Source organism: Sebastes fasciatus, chromosome 4 (assembly GCF_043250625.1).
Source record: "Sebastes fasciatus isolate fSebFas1 chromosome 4, fSebFas1.pri, whole genome shotgun sequence".
NCBI lineage: Eukaryota > Metazoa > Chordata > Actinopteri > Perciformes > Sebastidae > Sebastes > Sebastes fasciatus.
In genome coordinates, this window is record NC_133798.1 from 662132 (window position 1) to 683391 (window position 21260).

Below are 21260 nucleotides of genomic sequence, written 5' to 3' on the forward strand. Positions count from 1 at the left end.
CATCTGGAGAGTATTACACTAGAAAAACTGCAGGATTGACCACAACTGTCTTGGTTGTTTCTGGTTCTTACTCTCTCGCTCTCTCCCCCTTCTCTTTTGGTTTTCTCTCTCATACCTCAAGTACACAAACTCCAGAGAGGGGAAAGGAGAGAGAGGGGGTCGGGACGGAGGGTGGGGGGGGTCGATGGGAGGGACCGTTGGTGAAATTCACTTGGATCCAAATCCACTGGAGAAACAAGACAGAAAGTTCTGGAACTACAACTCTTACAGGACTAAATGCTTATTGAGCACAGCAGGAGGAAAAAAATAACATTCAGCCATTAAAGGACCCTTTCAACACGGTTTTAAACAGTGACTGAACTCGTATGGATTGATCTTTTTTTTCCTTTGACTTATTTTCAGTGTGTGCTCTGCAGCATAAGAAACGGTCAGGAAACGGTCTCATTGTCCCTGACAAGGCTTTTCAGACGTTGTTACTGCAGCAGCAGCAGCAGCAGCAGCAGTTCTAGCTGTGACTCGTTGACAGAAGTGCTAGTAATGTCAGGCAGAGTGGTTCCTGTCCTTCTCCTATCCCTCTATCTGACTGTGGGTTCAGTCCAGAGCCAGGGTTCCTCCCAGGACGCCTTCATAATCCAGTACCTGGAGAGGAGACTGTCTCAGATGGAGGTAGGTGCCCGCTGCACTTCTATTTGACATCAGGTACCTGGATCCATTAGGAGACGTCAGATGACTACAACCTCAATCCTCGCTGCTTTTTTTCTTGCAATAATGTTAGAAACGTCAGACCTCAAAATGAGCAGAATAATCAAAATATAATATATAATATCACATGTATACCTACACCATACTCAGATCATCTGGCTGGCAAATGTTTTGCCATCCTCTCATTACCTCCGCCAAGGCTGAAGGCCTAGGAAGGAGGTTATGTTTTCACTGGCGTTGGTTTGTTGGTTGGTTTGTTGGTTTGTTGGTTTGTTGGTTTGATGGTTTGTTGGTTTGATGGTTTGTTGGTTTGATGGTTTGTTTGTTGGTTTGTTGGTTTGTTGGTTTGTTTGTTGGTTGGTTTGATGGTTTGTTGGTTTGTTTGTTGGTTTGTTGGTTTGTTGGTTTGTTGGTTTGTTTGTTGGTTTGATGGTTTGTTGGTTTGTTTGTTGGTTTGTTGGTTTGTTTGTTGGTTTGTTGGATTGTTTGTTGGTTTGTTGGTTTGTTTGTTTGTTTGTTTGTTGGTTTGTTGGTTTGTTGGTTTGTTGGTTTGTTTGTTGGTTTGTTGGTTTGTTTGTTATGATCTCTTGAGAATATCTATGAATGTGTTAGTCACATCTGTAGAGATACTCTATGTCTCAGGGAGGTACGGTAAGGTACTGTAGGCCTACTTAAATACACTTTTGATTTACTTGTACTTTACTTGAGTATTTCCATTTTATGCTACTTTATAATTCTACTCCAGTTTGGAGGCAAATGTTGTATTTTTTATTCCATTATATTTATTTTACAGTTTTTAGATCATCAATACAAAATAAAAATCAATTAATGTAATATATTTTTTATAGGTGAAGCTACCCAGCAGTATATAAAGTAATCAAAATTAGCTCCACCTTTACCAGCTGCAACATTAAAGTGATGTACTGCATTACTAATTATAATCCAATAATATAATACATTCTGAAGTTTACTTCTGGCACTTTGAGTATATTTTAAAGCTAATGCTCTTATACTTTTACTTAAAGGGACAGTGTGTAGGATTTCAATGGTAAATGGACTTTTATATAGCACTTTTCTAGTCTTCTGACCACTCAAAGCTCTTTACACTACCTGTTAGCATTCACCCTTTCACACACACATTCATACACTGATGGCAGAGGCTGCCATGCAAGGAGCCAACCTGCCCATCAGGATCTGATCTATATACTCAGTCACACACCAATGGCTATGCCTTCCGGAGCAATTTAGGGTCTTGCTCAAGGACACATCAACTTGTGACCCAGAGAAGCCGGGGATCGAACCACCGACCTTCCGAACGGTGGACGACCTGCTCTACTCTCTGAGTCACAGCCGTCCCATTTAGTGCCATCTAGCGGAAAAAATAGAGCCATATTTTTTTGACGGCGCCACGGCGCAAAGCACAGAGTGTCTCCTTCGCTGGTTGAATGGATGCACCCAAAACCGGCTCCCCCTCCCAACCATGTCGTTCACAAATGGACTTCTAACGGTATTAAATTTGTTTGTAAGCTACAGCACAACAAAGTAGGATACAACAACAATAAACACAATGAAAATGTGTATTAAAGTTAATGTCTAATGAAGGGCTCATTCTAAGCTAACAAAAACACAATGATTCTTAGTTTCAGGTGATTATACACTAATGAAAATATAGTTAGTTAGCATGGTTTTCCATTTCTGCTAGTGATGGGAATTCCAGCTCTTTTTAGTGAGCCATATCATTTGGCTCAGCTCACCAAGAAGAGCCGACTCTTTCGGCTCCCAAACGGCTCTTCATTTTACCACTTCTGCCTTTTATGATTCAGCCAAATTTAGCGAGGTTCTGACCTATGATTAGTATGTGTGCACATATATCACTTAAATTATTCAATATAATTATACTAAACCTTATAATTTCCAGAATACCATAATTTGACATGCTGCTTCGTTTCCGTCACTCATCTTGTCTGCTATTCGCGCACCGCACTCCTCTCTCTTTCTCTCCTGCTCTGTACCTGTAGACCCCCGTCCCTCCCTGCTTGATGGTATGATCCTTGTCTGTCATCACCTGATTGGTCGCACAGATGTCATTGTGGCAGCTGCCAATTCTCTGGTGCTTGCTGTTGTTTCCCTTTTCCCTGGTGTTTTTTTTGGTTGAGTTGCTGAGTGATTAGAGGGTTATTCAGTTCACCTGTTGCACAGGGTGTGGGGACTGGCTCTTAAATGATAGTTGAGAGCAGCTTGGTGCATTCCCCTCTTGGCCAATCAGGGTGTAACGACGCCCTTTCTGTAGGGCTTAAAAGAGGAGGGAAACTGCACACCCAGGGTCATTCTGATCTCTCCTTCACTCAATGCAACATGTGTTAACAGCTTTACCAGAAACTCTGGTCTGTTTTGGGCCCTTTTGGGATTCTGTGATCTTTGTGTTTTGTTTGTTGAGAGTGTTGACTCCTAGTTGGGGAAACAAGTTAAGTGCCAACCAATTGGGTTACCTGCACTGGGATGTTTAGGTACTATTTGTGCAGCGATCTGGCTTGCCTTACAATAGCCTAACGCCTGCAGGCTGTATTTTTGTATTCTATTCATTTGTTGATTTCAATGAAACCCTTTATACCCATTTCTTTTAGTGTATTTTATTTGGGAAAACTTTAAAGGAGGATAAAGGGAAAACCACAAACCAATATTTCAGTTTCCTTAATTGTTTGTTAATATAGAGGCATTTGTTCATTAGCGAAGAGGCATTTGTTCATTATTATTATTAAGAAGGCATTTTATTTTATATTATTATGTGGATGGGAACTGTTTTTCAGTCTTCTGACTGACAACTAAAGTCTGGGGAACTCAGTACCGCCACATAATTGGCAACCACGAAGGGACACGTAACACAAAGCATAATCTTTCAATAAAGAGATTTAGTTTTGTGTCCCATCTTCTGATATCTATTTAGCAAGTGTATTTGAGTGTATATTTCTGAAATGTGTATGTGGAGTGTAGCTTGACTATTAGTCCAAATAATTACTAGTGACTATCCATCATGTCTTGGGAAGATCCAGACATTACAATGACCGCATTTGAACCGTCGCTTGCGGAATTGGAATCCGAGCTTTCTCTAAATGTTAGCTTTGATATGCCTGTAGTTGGGCAGGAGGTGCACTTACTGGATGATGAAGAGGGATGGGTAGATGCTCCAGTAGAACCACAATTGTCTGTGGACACTCATCCTCTTTTGACTTTAGAGGGCTTATTACTTCCGCCTTCATCCCCAGTTCCTGTAGCTCCTCCCACCCAGGAACACTCAGATTCGGATTTAGTCATTTTTGCTAATGCTGTAGTCGATGAAACTTGTGTTTAAAAATACAGTGGATTGGCAGCGTGAGTGGCTGTCAAACATTTCAAAGGGCATACCCATCGATAAAGCTCTAAAAATGTGTACTACTCTCATAACAAATGTGGTGGAGAAAGCAAGTAACCATTTGCTCGCAGAAGTAAGGGATTTTGGTTCAAAGTGCATAAATGCCATTCAGTGGAATGCACAACAAACACAGTCTGAGTTCCAAGAGTCGCTGATTACTGACCGTCAAAACTTGATGACCTCCATTACATCCGCGGTCACTGAAAATAAGGATGTACAACTTCTGGTGACCGAGGTGCATACATTGCGACAGCAGATGGGTTCTGTGCAGGCTACCCTTGAGTCTCTTGTGCGTCAACAGTGTGCACTCAATTCTCAGGTCAATTCAATACATAAGCGAGAGGAATTGGTCCTTAAAGAAGCAGTCACACCTGTTGCAGTTTCGTCTCAAGCACACACATATCCTGTTTCTCCAGTTGTTAAAAATGTGGTTTTGTTGCCTACCTCCTGTCCTGTGGGAGTTCCTTCAGATTGCTCAGGAGCTGCTGCTCCAAAGGGTGACATTTTCCAGGATGATGGTTGTAGAGTGACTGATGGCAAACTTCCAATTAAGATGTTTTTCCCTTGCTATGGCGGGCCTCAGGATGAGAAAGATCCTTTGGTGTATTTGCAAAGATGCGGTGACTTCCTGTCTCTGAAACCACTTACCCATGGTGAGATCCTAGCGACCATGAGAAGTGTATTGCATGGTTCTGCACGTGATTGGTGGGAGACTGTTAGGGAGAAAATCCATTCATGGGAGGAATTTCAGAGAGCTTTCCTATCATCTTTTCTTCCCGAGGACTATGTTGATGTTCTGGAAGAACAGATTCGAACCAGGGTGCAAGGAAGAAATGAGTCACTACGAGACTTTGTTTTCTCCTTTCAAGCACTTATCAAACGTTGGCACTCTTCGGCCACAGATGATGAGATTTTAAAAAGAATATTGAAGGCTATGAATCCCTTTCTGGCATGTCAGCTCCGTGGTCGGGTTACCTCCATAGATGAGATGATCCGCATTGGGAGTCAAATAGAAGTAGATTATGAAAACCAGAAAAGGTACAGGAGAACTCTGAACAAATCTCACAAAGCTAATGGTACAACTGAAAAGAAGGTTATAAAGAGACCTGAAATGGTTTTGTGTTGGCGTTGCCATGGTGAGCATGCACCAGGGTTCTGCCCTCAGTTTCATGTCTTCCCAGGTAGCTCAAAATACAGTGGACAGCAAAAGTCAGAGTCAAAACAGACTTCAGAGTCCAGTAAAAAAGGTTACATGGCTACTGTTGCTAGTCAGCCTGCAGCCAAGAACCGCCAGAAGCAAAAGTCTACTAGTGTGGTGGGATCTCCATCTCACCCGCCCACTAGTCTAAAACAGTTGGTTGTGCCCATCACGGTACGTCAGCGTCATGGGAAAGCGCTTGTGGACACAGGTGCTACTTACACTTTATTGCATGTGAGTCTGTGGAATAAGATCAAAGGCCCCAATGAGTCCCTTGTATCATGGCAGGGTGGACCAATGTATCTTGCGAATGGCCAGCAAGCAAATCCTATTGGATGTAAAGTGCTGGAGTTCAGCATGCATGGTAACAGTTGGTTCGTACCTACCGCAGTACTGGATGCAGATGTGTTGGTGTATCCATTAGTTCTTGGTTTAGATTTTATGAGCATGAGTGGGCTCCAGGTCAACGTCCGGGACAAGGTATACTCTTTTGCTGGTGATGACACCACCAGGGTTTTCCCTTTCCAGCCTGTCCTGTGCCCTAGAGATGGTTGGGGTGTTCTGAGTGTGAGCAGTGTTGCTTTGTATACTACCTTACCACCTACATTACCGCTCTTGCCTGCTGTTAGTGATGACTGGTGTAACCTAGCTTGTATTCCTAAAGGTGATGACTTACCCAGTCTGCTCCATACTGCTGTTGCAGACAGTGGTTTAACAGGGAGGGAGGCTGAGAAATTGTACCAACTCTTGCTAAACAACCCGCGGGTCTGCACCACCACTTTAGGCCGTACCTCTGTGCTGAAACATAAAATCAAATTAAACGGTGATGTTGTGGTTACCCAGCGCCCCTATCGATTACCCCTACAAAAGCGGAAGATGGTTAAGGAGCAGATCGAAGAGATGCTTCAACAGGGTATCATGGTACCTTCCCATTCACCATGGGCATCCCCGATTGTAGTGGTGCCCAGAAAAGATGGTGGAACACCCCGATTTTGTGTTGATCTCCGCCGTGTTAATGAACGTAGCGAGGGAGATGCCTATCCTCTACCAACGATTTCTGAGATACTTGAATCTCTGGCAGGTTCAGCTGTGTTCACCACCTTAGATCTCAACAGTGGTTATTGGCAGGTAGAAATGGACCCGGAAAGCCAGCACCTCACGGCATTCGTCACGTTTTGGATTATTCCATTTTCGGGTTATGCCTTTCGGCTTGAAGGGAGCTCCAGCTACCTTCCAAAGGCTAATGACTCAAGTGCTGAGGAGCTGCCTAGGAGAGTGCTGTATGGTGTACTTGGATGACATCATAATCTATTCCAAAGATGTCCAGAATCACTTTCATGACGTCCAGCGAGTGTTTGATTGCCTCCAGCAGGCTGGCCTTACACTCAATATTAAGAAATGCCACTTCTGTTGTCCCGAGCTTAAATTCCTGGGTCATGTAGTGAGCAAGGAGGGAGTGCGAGCAGATCCAGCAAAGACAGAAGCACTTTGTGACTACCCTGTGCCTAGAAATCTCAAGGAAGTTCAAAGGTTTTTGGGTCTGGCTGGATGGTATCACCGTTATGTCCCTAACTTTTCAATGATTGCGGAGCCCCTGAATGCGCTGAAAAAGAAAGGAGTCGTGTTTAAGTGGTCAGAGGAGTGTCAGAAGGCATTTCAATGTCTTAAAGACCATCTGACCTCTCCTCCTGTCCTTGGTCACCCTGATATGTGTAACACATTTGTCGTCTACACCGATGCAAGTTCTACGGGTCTAGCGGCAGTTTTGGCTCAGAGATCGAACACTTCCTCAAGAGAAGAGGTTATCGCTTATGGCAGCCGCTCTCTAACAAGGTCAGAGCAAAATTACTCCACGACAGAACGGGAATGTCTGGCTGTGGTGTGGAGTCTGGAGAAATGGAGACACTATCTGGAAGGAAAACCTTTCGTGGTTGTCACTGACCACTCTTTGTTGTTGTGGGTCTTTAACACCAATAAAGCTAGCTCCAGGCTTATACGCTGGGCACTGCGTCTGCAGGAATTTTCTTTTACGATTGAATATCGTAAGTTGAACAACGCACCGGATGCTCTGTCGCGGGCCACTGGTCCGGCCTCCCTTGCATTGTACACTCGTTCCCTGACACGGGATGAGAAGTTTGTACCTTTTCCTCTGACTGATGAGGATGTCTGGAAAGCCCAGAGGAGTGATCCAGACATCCAGAAAATATATCAGGCACTGCTCACTGATGACAAACCTGGCGGTGAAGCAGACTCCGGTTTTGTCATTTTGGAGGATACGGTTTACAGGAAAACCAAACATCTTGACCGTGGTGACCTATACCAGGTATATGTTCCACAGTCACTTCGTCCAGTCGTCTTGCATGCATACCACGATAACCCTTTGAGTGGTCATTTTGGACGATATAAGACCCAGCAAAGGATTCGTGAAGTTGCATACTGGCCGAAAATATGGACAGATGTCGCAGAATATGTAAGATCTTGTACTATTTGTCAGAAATATAAACCTGAGTCCAGGAAGCCTGCTGGCTTGCTCCAGCAGACACAGGTGCTGGAGCACCTGTGTCTGGGAAATGCTTGGTTTGGACCTCATGGGCCCTCTGCCTCGTAGTTCCCTGGGAAACACCCAATTACTTGTTGTGGTAGATTATTATAGTCGTTGGGTTGAGTTGTTTCCTTTACGTAATGCTACTGCTTCCACAATCAGCAAATATCTGCGGAAGGACATCTTTACACGTTGGGGTGTCCCAAAACATGTCTTATCAGATCGGGGACCTCAGTTCACATCAGAGGTTTTCAAAGAGTTGTGTGATAGCTGGGGGGTTGTCCATAAACTCACAACTGCCTATCATCCACAGACTAACATGACTGAGCGTATTAACCGCTCACTAAAAAGCATGATAGCTTCGTATGTTGGAGAGAAGCATAAGAGTTGGGATCGTTTCATACCGGAGTTGCGTTTTGCCCTGAACTCCGCAGTCAATGAAGCCACCGGCTTTTCCCCAGCTGAGTTGCTGCTTAGAAGATCTTTGAAGGGACCTTTTGTCAGAGCTTTTGAGCCCTCTTCTCAGGTCCCACGTGCGCTGAAAAATGTCCAAGCTCTTGTAGAGTCCAATCTGGCACAGGCAAAAAGGAAACAGGCTCATACCTACAACAAAAACAGGCGACATGTCACATATGAAATGAAGGATAGGGTCTGGATGAAAGCCCATCCCGTCTCCAAGGCTTCCAAAAAGTACACAGCTAAACTGGCCCCACGATGGGTTGGTCCGTACCGCATTGTTGAGCAGGTAGGCCCTGTGAATTACAGGATTGTGCGTGAGGACACCGGAAAGGATCTAAGGGTGGTTAATGTGTGTGATTTGAAGGAGTGTCGCCCAACCTCTGTTGAAGTGGAGGCTCAGGAGAGAGAGGCGGTCATGCGCATTTTTCTGGACAGTGACACTAGTGATGAGGATGAATTTATGGGTTTTTTGTGACATTGTATTAAAGGTAAATAACTGTCTAAAGGACCTTGGAGGCGGTGTTTATTATATGGGGGAGGGAGTGTGGCAGCTGCCAATTCTCTGGTGCTTGCTGTTGTTTCCCTTTTCCCTGGTGTTTTTTTTGGTTGAGTTGCTGAGTGATTAGAGGGTTATTCAGTTCACCTGTTGCACAGGGTGTGGGGACTGGCTCTTAAATGATAGTTGAGAGCAGCTTGGTGCATTCCCCTCTTGGCCAATCAGGGTGTAACGACGCCCTTTCTGTAGGGCTTAAAAGAGGACGGAAACTGCACACCCAGGGTCATTCTGATCTCTCCTTCACTCAATGCAACATGTGTTATCAGCTTTACCAGAAACTCTGGTCTGTTTTGGGCCCTTTTGGGATTCTGTGATCTTTGTGTTTTGTTTGTTGAGAGTGTTGACCCCTAGTTGGGGAAACAAGTTAAGTGCCAACCAATTGGGTTACCTGCACTGGGACGTTTAGGTACTATTTGTGCAGCGATCTGGCTTGCCTTACAATAGCCTAACGCCTGCAGGCTGTATTTTTGTATTCTATTCATTTGTTGATTTCAATGAAACCCTTTATACCCATTTCTTTTAGTGTATTTTATTTGGGAAAACTTTAAAGGAGGATAAAGGGAAAACCACAAACCAATATTTCAGTTTCCTTAATTGTTTGTTAATATAGAGGCATTTGTTCATTATTATTATTAAGAAGGCATTTTATTTTATATTATTATGTGGATGGGAACTGTTTTTCAGTCTTCTGACTGACAACTAAAGTCTGTGGAACTCAGTACCGCCACATAATTAACCCAACATTCAGTCACAGTCAGTGCATGGAGTGCCCGTAGCGCAGAGAAGATCATCCTATCATTCTGCCTTGAATTAATAAAAAAAAAAAAAATCCCATCGTTCACTTAAAAGAGCCAGCTCGTTCCCGACCGACACATCACTAATTTCTGCCAGTAGATTCCCCTAAATCCTACACACTGGACCTTTCAGTAAGTTTTGAATGTAGGACTTTTACTTGTAACAGAGTATTTTACACCGCGGTATTGCTACTTTTACATAGGTGCTAATTGTGTGACAATGGTAAATGCTAAAACATCAAAATGTCTATTGTAGTGAGATATCAACTTAAAGTTAACATTAGCTAACAGTCTATTGAAATGAGCAAGGGTGTGTTTTATTACCTCCGCCAAGGCTGAAGGCCTAGGAAGGAGGTTATGTTTTCCCCGGCGTTGGTATGTTTGTTTGTTGGTTGGTTGGTTTGTTTGATGGTTTGTTGGTTTGTCGGTTTGATGGTTTGTTGGTTTGTTGGTTTGTCCGTTTGGAGGATTACTCCAAAAGTCCGCGATGGATTTGTATGAATTTTTTTTTGGAGGGATGGGTGTGGCACAATGAACAATCAATTAGATTTTGGTGGTGATCCGGATCATGATCCAGCTTCGGGAATTTGTTTTAATAACTCTGGTCAGCCTGTGCATTAACACCACAGGTTGACCAAAGCACACTTGGTGATTGTTGGAAAGAGTAACGACTACGGTTTAGGTGAGTTTTACTTTGTTTCTGTCCAGTTTGAATGAAGTGTTTTACGATGCTCCGTTACGTACAGCTGATCTCAATATAAACTAAAATACACGTGGATGATGGCGCAAGGTGCACAGAGAGGGGAGGCAATCGTACTCGGGCAGCTTGACGGAGGTCTGCGCTCTCCGAGTGCCATTCCAGTTGCTTATGAATTCACTAGTTGTAAGAGAAAGAATGTTTTTTTTTTCTTTCGAAAGGCACGCATTCTTCTTTTAATTCTGTGTTCATAACACTTTCTCTGTGTCAACAACATCAGGAGCGTCTGAATCAATGTGAGCAAAAGACAGTGAGCGTCACCCAGAAGACCTATGACCTCTCCTCTGAAATCAGGAGTTATCTGTCCACTCTCAGTGTCCTGAGGTAGGCCTAGCTGTAAAAAAACTACTTTGCAACTTAATAAAGGAACTACAGCAATTACCTAAAGTGCATGAAAACTGTGATAATTAAAGTGTTTTGCTCTGTAGATCAGAGGTGAGGAGCCAGGTGGACAGCGTGTCTGTGCGTCTTGACAGGGTGGAGAGAGAGTTGGAATATCTTGAAAACAAGATTCCCACCCAGACTGACATTGAGATGGAAGAGGCACTGCTGGAACAACAGATAAAGGCTGCTGAACTGGACCAGCTGAAAAAGAAAGCCACGATCAGAATGGAGAATGGTAGGAACGTGGGCTGGTAAACAGTGTGTGCGTGTACTTGTACATCTATCTTTGTGAGGACCAATTTGAGCAGTGTTCACCGACCATTTTCATACCACTCTCACTCACCACTAAGCTTCATTCCAGATGTTCATGTCTTTGTGAAAATATCCGTGTGTTGAAATGATCAGATGAGATGATGAAAAATGAGAAGAGCCTTCTGTGTGTGTCCTCTTGGCTTTACTCGTTGGCTTGTTTTGCTCACTTCAGTTTCTCTTCTTGTGCACTGATTTGTTTAAGCTGAACAGCCAATCAGAGTGATTTTTCTCACCGACAGGTTCCGCCACCGATTCAACATGCTGAATCGACCGAAAAACCTCCAACATAGGCAGACTAGAGCCGATAGTGAGGGACACACCGCAAAAACTACACTGACAAAACAATCACCAATGGCCCCAAACTGTCCAACGACTGACCGTCTGCTTGGTGTGTCAGGGCCTTTAGACTTTCAGAGTGAGGACATTTTTGGAAAGTGAGGACATTTTGGCCTATTTGAGAGTTCAGACTTGGTATAAGGTTCAGGTTAGAATAAGGTTTAGGTTATGGTAAGGGTCACAGGCGCAGTTTGCGTTGGTTCAGGGGGCTCACTGAACCCCCTAAAAATGCATCTATATTTTTTATTATAATGCAGAACTAATAATTTATTCTTATGATGACTATTATCTTGTTGTGTCTTCTTATTGACAGAATAACAAACCAACAAGATAGGAAGATAGATTTGTGGTATTTCTATATACATATAGCCTAATAACACCAGACATTCTCTGTCCACACACTGTGAAGCATGCACTTTCTGTTAAACCATGTAAATAAACCACGTACCTATCAGCTGTGTGCTGAAGATCAGACTGGAGACGTAACCACTTAAAGGTGCTGCTTGTAACTTCTTACACATATAAATCGGGTCAGAGTCTCATGCGCGCTCGTGCGTGGCTACGCTGTTCCAACACAAACTACGCAGAAGCACCAAAACCGCAAAATTAGTGAAGCCCGTCTTGCAAAACAGTGTCAACTCTTCCTTCTCCAGCCTCCCGACTGCGGCCAGAAGACACAGGGGAGCTTTGGTCTCCAGGGCCGGAGTCTCTGCTCCTCTGCCTGCCTGCTTGCCTTCACTCACACACCGCGCTCGTTATCACTCGCTCCACCTCTCACATGCATGCGTGCACACTACACACTGCAGTAGACGGGAGTCTGAAGCAGGAAACACAGTATCTGCATTGATTCATGGAGAGACCTTCGTCATTACTGCCAAGCAGCTGAAATATAGAGTGATATTGTGGTTTTAGCTGACATGTGTCGTCTAACTGTTTTGAGTGATGCTCATTCATGTCTATGTAGAGCGAGCACAAGCGCGAGCAACAGGACGCTGACTTTCGTTGACTTAACGGACACAGGTGTCGCTGTTAACAACCAATTTCTGATTCTTACAAACAGTCCCTTCAAAAGATGGGTGAGTAGAAGGCTACTTGCTCTTTTCCGACGTTTGTGTTATTTTTAAACAAAACAGGTTTTATACTGCGATATTTACTAAAAATGACAACCAATACAGCCAACAGTAGCCTCAGTAAACTATCAGGTGATCTCTTGGTGATCCTTCTTCAGACTTGGTTTTAAGGTTCAGGTTAGAATTAGGTTTAGGTTAGGGTTAGGGTAAGGGTTAGGGTCATTCATTTAGTTGTGATAGTTAAGGTTAAGGCCCTGACACACCAAGCCGACTGTGGGCCGTCAGACAGTTTGGGGCCATCGGTGAGCATCTGTCTGCCTAGTTTTTGCGGTTTGTCCTGCACCGTCGACTGTAGTCTGCCCGTCTTGGATTTTTTTTCGGCCGATTCCGCATGTTTAATTGGTGTCGGCGCCCGTCGGTGAGAGAAACACTGATAATGATTACAGCATTTATATGTCTAATGGTCAGTGCTTGTGTATGACAGGAGGAGAATGAAAGAGCAAAACCAAAGAAACAGATACAGAATGTACTGTACAGGACATTGTGCTACAGTTCATTCATCGTCTTATCTCTAACATCCTCAGACTGCAAAACAGCCCTGAGTCAAATCAAGTCTCTCAAGATTGTCAAGAAGGCAGGAGACACCTATGGTTCCTGGTTCAAGGACCCCTCTGAAGGATCAGCTAAGGTCTGTTCTTTTTAAAGATGACGTGATTACAGTAATAATGGAGTGTTTACAGTGGAGAGACAGATGTTTTTCTTTCTGGGGAGCAGACTGTGCTTATCTTTCTCTCAGTGTGGAGCTGCTGGTGGACAGATCTAAATTAATTGTATTTTTTGGGATAATTCACCCAAAGACATTCATCAGCAAGGGAGATATCTAATGTAAAAAAATAAGCAAAGTTGCCAATTGCATGAATACCACAGATTAATAATGTTATATTTATACCCAGAATGGAATGTCAAAGCTGAGCTGCACAATACAATTTCCACTCACTTCTCAACTGGTCACATCTGTAAATCTTTCAGGTCTACCTGCTCAGTGGGATTAATAACAACACTCTGCTGGAGTACATATCTCTGTCCAGTTTCACAGAGAGCACCAGCACACCACCAGTGGTGGTGCAGCTGCCTTTCCACTGGAAGGGGACAGGTCAAGTGGTCTACAATGGATTCCTCTACTACCACAAGGCAGACACTCCCAACCAGATACTGAAGGTGTGTGAATCAAAGCCTAATAACGTATGTTTCACATCAAGGCGTTTCTTTGTTGATTTGCACTGTTTGTAACTGAATAAAACTGTTTGTTCATTCAGTGGTCAGGCTGAAGATAGCATTGCTTGGCAAACTGCTGCGCAGCTTTTGGCTGGAGACTGAGTTCAGATCATTTCAAAGGAGCTTAGTCATTGGGAGTTGATTTTGCCATATTTCCTGTTAGCTGAGGTCAGTGAGCTAACAATGCCAAAATAAACAATTTTGTTCCAGTGAACTGAGCTGACTTTCAGTAAAAAGTCCTTTTTAACAGGATTGTATCAGGATTGTCTGTAATATCTCTTCAACTATTGGATGAATTGCCATTCAATTTTGTACAGACATTTATAGTTATCAAAGGATGAATCCTACTGACTTTAGCGATCCTGGCCTTTTCTATAGTGCCACCATAAGGTTGAAATTTGTGTTTCTGAGTGAAACGTCTCGACAACTATTGGATGGATTGTCATGAAACTTCTTGCTATGATCAGGTTAAAATTTTAATTTGTAGAAATAGTTTGGCTTATGACCAAATACCTGATAACATTCCCATCAGCCTCAGCTGTATTTTGGTTTAGTGCTAATTAGCAAATGATAGTATGCTAACACCATTAACTAACATGATAAACATTACCTGATAAATATGCAATTATATCTATGTTTCCAAGGTCCTATGTTCTCAGAGTCCTATGTTCCCAGTGTCCTATGTTCCCAGGGTCCTATGTTTCCAAGGTCCTATATTCCCCAGTTCAATATTCTGTTAACACACATTAAGTCAACTTTTCAAAAGGTTTTATGTTGTCAGGGACTCATTTTCCCAGTGGCATATGTTCAACTCCTTGCTATATTCGATTTGACGAGTTCCCACAATATCCCATGTGATACAGTATTAAGCGAATTGAGGCTGGGAACACCTTTTTCAGGTTCCCATTATGTGCTTATGTAGAGCTGGAAAACCAGCCTGTTCTCATTCCCAGGTTGTCAAAAGCATACATATTTTAACACAAACCATGATCCTATTCTTAAACCTAACTAAGTAGTTTTGTTGCCTAAACCAAAGTGATGCCAAGGGGTACCCAGGGCATTAAAAAGTGACGCCAAGGGGCCATGACAAAGCATCGGTATTTGACGCCCTGGTAATGAGATTGTGCTAGTTTCCAAGGTCCTATATTCCCCAGTTTTATATTTTGTTTACACACATGGAGTAAAGTTTTCAAAAGGTTTTATGTTGTCAGGGACTAATTTACCCAGAGCGCTATGTTCAACTCCATGCTATGTTTCGACGAGTTCCCATGTCATATTAAAAGGGACTGTTTGTAACTTATAATACACGTATAAATCAATCCGGGACGGTGTCCCATGAGCGCTCGCGTGTGGCTACGCTGTTCAGACTCAGACTCCAACACAAACTACACGGAAGCACCAAAACCTCAAAGTTGTATCTAGTGAAGCCCGTCTGTTAAGCAGTGTTGGCCGCGGTCGGAGGACGCGGGGGAGACCGTAGCTTTGGTCTCCAGGGCCAGAGTTTCTGCTATACTCTGCTCCGCTGCCTGCCTGCTTGCCTTCACTCACACCTCGCTCGACCTCACGTGCATGCGCGCACACTACAGAAGAGTTAGTTTAGCTCTGAGAATATCTAGTGAATGTATGACGGGGCTCCGCAGCGGGAAACGTTATCGTCTTCAACCGAGGCTCCGGTGTCTCCCCTGTTCTCTCCGGCCGTGGTCGGGAGGCTGAGGCAGGAAAAGCCAACACTAGGATCAGCAGTGATTCATGGAAAGACCTTCGTCTGGTCAGCTAACATTACTGCCAAGCAGCTGAAATATAGAGTGATATTGTGCTTTTAGCTGACGTGTGTCGCCTCACTGTTTTGAGCGATGCTCGTTCACGTCGGTAGAGCGAGCACAAGCGTGAGCCAGATGCTGACTTTCGTTGACTTAATGGCCACAGGTGTTGCTGTTAACAAGCAATTTCTGACTCTTACAAACAGTCCCTTTAAATAATTAAAATAAATTAATCTCATTAAAAATAAATACATCATTAGCCCAAAATGTATTATTATTATATCATGCATAATTAATTATGTGAAAAAGATGTATTTTAATTCACTGAGTCTTCCTGAGCAGAGACAAGCATGATGGGTAACTCTTTATATTAATAGTTCTCTGCTTCCACCAAGTGTTCACATTATGTACTGCAGATACCTTCATTAAATTACTGAAGCAGTGTGTGAAAAAGACATGGTGGGCCTTTCTCAAACCAAACCCTCCCCACTTCGTGACGGAGTGAACTACATTTGTAGTAACACTCAGCTGAATGAAGCACCCTCTTTTAGGTATAATATGTAAGAATTAACTAAAAAACAAAGTATAGACTGATACAAAAATAATTCCTCTCAATCATCACTTCATCACTTGTCTTCCCTGTTCCCTCCGGCCGCGGTCGGGAGGCTGAAGCAGGAAAAGCCAACACTAGGATCAGCAGTGATTCATGGAGAGACCTTCGTCTGGTCAGCTAACATTACTGCCAAGCAGCTGAAATATAGAGTGAGATTGTTGTTTTAGCTGATGTGTGTCGCCTCACGTAGCGCGTGCACACGGGCGAGCGCGAGCAACAGGACACTGACTTTCGTTGACTTAACGGCCACAGCTGTCGCTGTTACAAACAATTTCTGATTCTTACAAACAGTCCCTTTAAGCGAATGGAGCTGGGTAACATTTTTTTTCAGGATCCCATTATGTACTATATAGAGCTGTGGAACCAGCCCGTTCTCATTCCCAGGTTGTCAAAAATGTACATATTTTAACCCAAACCACGATCTTTTCCTAAACCTAATCAAGTAGTTTTGTTGCCTAAACCTAAGTGATGCCAAGGGGTACCCAGTGCGTTAAAAAGTGACGCCAAGGGGTCCTGACCAAGCAACGAGTTGGGAATGAGAACGGGTTGGGGGAACATAGGACGCTGGGTACATAGGACCCTGGGAGAGCACATTTTCAGAACCAGGGAACATAGGAATGACCCCCTAAATATCCGCATGTTAAGTTCATGTTATGCTGATGTACACTACTGATGTATGTAGCTAGAAGCAACGGTGTGCACATGTACAGCCTCACAGAGTCACTTGCATGGCTTTAGACTGTCTTGTTTGTAGACATCCAATTATGTGGTTAGAAACTGACAAAACTGAAAAGAAATCAGAACTATAATGATAGCATTTCTGAATTTGTCTATTTCCATCTGTTTCACATAAAGGTAGACCTATTGAATGGTACAGTGGTGGACAGTACACTGGTTCCAGGAGCAGGTCGTCTACCGGTCTACAATCTGAACCCCAACACCTACCTGGACCTGGCTGTGGATGAACTTGGTCTCTGGGTCATCCATGCTGACCCTGAGTATGGAGGAAACCTGGTCATCACCAAACTGGATAAAGGTAGAGAGTACCACATCTATGCATGTCCATACATATATATATATGTAACGTAACTTGGTCTATAATAACGCTTTATGTGTTTGTTTCTCACCTCAGGAAGTTTGGCAGTAGAGTATACCTGGGATACACAATGTAGAAGCCATGATGCTGAAGGAGCCTTCCTAATATGTGGGACTCTCTATGTGGTCTACAACACACGCTATGGAGGTCGCTCCACCATACAGTGTCTCTACGACATCCATGACACCATCCACAGGTTGGATTACACACAGACAGACCTCTGTTTTTAGAGGGGGTGGGGGATCGGGGATGTCCCGGGATGGATAAATAATCAACAATGGATGTCACATAGAAGTGGTGTACATCATCTGAAAGCTGGAAACCTGAAGATTAATTTGAGCACAGCTCAGCACTGTGTGTCAAGTTCTTCTAGTCACTAACAAGAAATACAAAATAATTAATAAATTAATTATTTAATTAATTACAATAAATAGTGAAAGTGTATAAGGGCTTAGAACATGATGATAGAAGTATCTGATGGTCATCCCCATGCTCTATTATGTCTCATAAATTGTTGCAGCAATCTTTAGGTTGATACCATTTGTTACACAGATTTGGTGATAAATTTAACCATTTTCTTTACCACTGGAGAATTGATAAAAATTATCAATAATCCCTCCAAAATACCACATTAAGACACCAAGACCTTGAAAAACACCATAGAAAAAGCCATGCTGTGATTTGATACCAAAAACTTTTGACATTTGGAGATTTCTGCAGGAATTGCATTTTTTGGCGATTGGATGGCGAGCTCTGGCTGTGATTATGCTAGAGGTCACCGCAGGTCATTTTATACAGTGAGGTAAAGTTTCAAAAAATGGTCTCACTACAATGAAATGGCTCCTATGGGGACTAACATCATCACACATGGATACAGTTGGGCTCATTGGATCCACAAGAGTCTCAGCTTTACAGTGATACCAATTTATGGAATTCAAGACTGTTTAGGGACCCCAGTATGCAGAAACATTCAGATACACCATTTTTAGAATAGGAGACAATAACAAAATGATTCTGCATTCAAAAAACTGCATGTGATTATCATAAAGTGGGCATGTCTGTAAAGGGGAGACTCGTGGGTACCCAGAGAACCCATTTTTCTTCACATATCTTGAGGTCAGAGGTCAAGGGACCCCTTTGAAAATGGATATGACAGTTTTTCCTCGCCAAAATTTTGCTTAACTTTGGAGCATTATGGATGGATTATGGATTCCTTGGTTTCATATGATATTTGTCCCTTCACCCTAGCTCTAAAACTGAACCTGCTACAGTCTCTGAAAGACAGTAAAGTAGCCCACGATCCCACAGGTCTCAGGGGGTTAAACAAACTTTTTTATTCAGATTCATACACTTTGCATCCACATCATCATGGTTTCACAATAGAAGCAAATATCTTAATTTGATTCTACAATTTCCCTTTTCTGTCCCATCCAACTGCAGTGATGAGAGTCCTGTAATGTTCTTCCCAAAGCGCTACACCAGCCACAGCAGCATCCACTACCACCCCGGAGACAAACAGCTGTACGCCTGGGACGACGGCTACCAGACAATATACAAAGTGGAAACACGCAGAAATGATCAAGTCACTGCAGAATGAAGAGGATCTATGGTGTTACTCTTTCTAAACTTGTGTTATCACTTCCAAGAATCCAAAAGGATGCAATAAACGTTACGTGTAAAAGCATCAATTGAGGAAACGTATCAATGACTGGCTTATAATCAACTGTTGTTCAGTATAGTGATCATTTGCTGGCAATGGATGCTACCCTTATCACTTTTAATCATTATAGACATAAAGATCTTGTCAAACCAAAGGCATTTTATACATCATGAAGGCTTTATATTTTGTATCACCACAATAAAGAACGTTAAGTGTCATGTGTTTTGATTTGCCCTCAATGAATGGTTTAAAACATATTTACAAGATAGACTGTGGTATGCTGGTTCAGATGTGGCGCAGTTGAGCATTTTTGTCATCAGATAATCTGTTATTAAATTTTTAACATACCCGTTGAGGTAGCTTACTAAAACACCGTCTGGATGCCTATCACACTGAGTCACCACTGTAGAGGTATGTATGTGCATTATATGTCATATATACCTCTACAGTTGCCCAGCTGCACCCACATACACACACAGCACAGCATAGCACAGCACAGCATTTAACATTTTGCAGTATGTATGCTGTTGTTTTAACTAAAGTTTTCTTCCTTTCCATTTGAAGGATTGAGTTCAAGCCAACATACTGTAAGATAAATCTTTATGAAGTAAATTAACTGGAGCACTATCTGGTAGGTATGAAGGATGGAACCTGCCAAAATAAAAAATAAATGAATAAATAAATGAATGACTCGATAAATGAATAAATATGTTATTATATAATATAAAAAAAATATTTAGCCATTAATTAATTGATAAAATGTGACATAAATTAATATTTCTTTTTTAATGTGTTAATTGTATTTATTGACTCTTCTGATTAATTTTTCCATTTATTTATGTATTTATTTTGTATTATACTGTATATATGTATATGGATTTAACCATAGACATACTGTATATACAGTATGTCTATGGTTAAATCCATAGACACATACAGTATATTCAATTCAATTCAATTCAGTTTATTTTTATATAGCGTCAAATCATAACAGAAGTTATCTCGAGACGCTTTTTATATAGAGCAGGTCTAGACCGTACTCTATAAAACCATAAACATACTGTATATACAGTATATCTATGGTTAAATGTCTATGGTAAATCCATAGACATATATACTGTTTATACAGTATGTCCATGGTTAAAGCTGAAGTAGGCGAGATTGGAGCACATATGATTAAAAAAAGTTATTTTTATAAAACGGTTGCTATATCGTGACAGTAGTACATGAAACAGGTAACCTGAAAAAAATCTTGTTCCTCGGTGTCCTCCGGTGTCCTCCGGTGTCCTCCGGTGTCCTCCGGTGCTCCTAACGGCATCTGCAAGATTTCACAGACCAGAGGAAAACAAGCAGTCAGAGCTGATCTGAGGTCTGCTGTCCAGCTGCCGTCTATGAGAGCCGGCTGTCAATCACTCGCGAACTCCGACCAAACGGTCAAACTAGGCAGCGCTGATCAAATATGAATCAATATTCTGTTACGTTAATGCCTATTCCTCTCCTCACGTTTTCAGAATCATCTTGTAGTGCACGGTTTAGCTGTAAAATGAGAAAGTTTGTGATGCTGCCTCCATTGTAGTAGGTCATATGACCGGAGCACAGCCAATAGAAAAGGTCTCTCAATGAAATGACCTGTGATTGGTCAAAGACTCCCGGGCTAGATGTTCTAAAGCCTGAAAACAGAGCCATTAGGAGGAGCAGAAGTCTAGTTTTCTCTCAGAACACTTGTATTACAGTATACTGAAAGGTTCTTATGGAATTGTTGCCCAATTATGCCAAAAAATATACTGCCTACTGCAGGTTTAAATGTCTATGGTGAAATGTCTGTGGTTAAATGTCTGTGGTCAAATCAGCCTTAAAGTCTCTGATTCATCCCGCCCATTTTCAGTTGATGATGACGAAAAGGGGCGGGTCAGACGGGACCGTTGAGGCTGACAGCAGTGAGCCCAATACACATACATCCAGGAGGAAGCCTCTCACTCACCAACAGGGCATTGTTGGCTGCTGGGATCTTTGAAACCGACCAAATTGTGTCCAAGCAACTGTGTTTTATAAGTATGAGGAGGAGAAACAGCAGTAACGCCAGCAGGAGAAGCGCAACAAGTAGAAGACGCAGTGAGAATTTGCGTTTTGATGAATTCGGCTTCGCTCTTACTAAACGAAAGGAGCAGAAAGTTCATCATCGATGTCATGATTCCAGGTGGGGAGGAAACGTTCACGTTACCGCTATCTCCTGAACACGAGCTAGTTAAACTAACAGCTAGTTCAACTAGCAGCTAGTTAGCTCTAGCTGCTAGTTGAACTAGCTAGTTAAACTGTTTGTTTGCGTTATCTAGAATG

At 42.6% G+C, this 21260-nt stretch overlaps 2 protein-coding genes across 3 annotated transcripts in view; both read left to right on the forward strand.

Annotated features, from left to right (window-relative positions):
* Positions 1-201: 201 nt before the first annotated feature.
* olfml1 (olfactomedin-like 1) lies at positions 202-19141 on the forward strand. 2 transcript variants are annotated; one of them, XM_074631479.1, is made up of 8 exons: positions 202-666; positions 10638-10741; positions 10846-11036; positions 13104-13207; positions 13549-13737; positions 17023-17203; positions 17300-17459; positions 18704-19141. In XM_074631479.1, exons 1-8 carry the CDS (start codon positions 538-540, stop codon positions 18858-18860), a joined length of 1215 nt encoding a protein of 404 aa, XP_074487580.1. In that variant the 5' UTR covers positions 202-537; the 3' UTR covers positions 18861-19141. The 2 variants fall into 2 exon arrangements, with proteins under 2 accessions (XP_074487580.1, XP_074487581.1); XM_074631480.1 differs by lacking the exon at positions 202-666 and adding an exon at positions 9762-9792.
* A 1601-nt stretch (positions 19142-20742) lies between these two features.
* Positions 20743-21260, forward strand: part of LOC141765486 (uncharacterized) — a 201719-nt gene continuing 201201 nt past the window's right edge. Inside the window, exon 1 of the mRNA XM_074631483.1 lies at positions 20743-21120. Coding sequence (XP_074487584.1) covers positions 20978-21120 — 143 coding nt within the window. The 5' untranslated portion in view covers positions 20743-20977. The remainder of the gene's footprint in view (positions 21121-21260) is intronic.

Coding starts and splice junctions, on each gene's coding strand:
- olfml1 (XM_074631479.1), top strand. CDS start 538: ATGTCAGGCAGAGTGGTTCCTGTCCTTCTCCTATCCCTCTATCTGACT. Junction 667..10,637: donor GGAGACTGTCTCAGATGGAG/GTAGGTGCCCGC, acceptor CAACAACATCAG/GAGCGTCTGAATCAATGTGA. Junction 13,738..17,022: donor CTCCCAACCAGATACTGAAG/GTGTGTGAATCA, acceptor TTTCACATAAAG/GTAGACCTATTGAATGGTAC.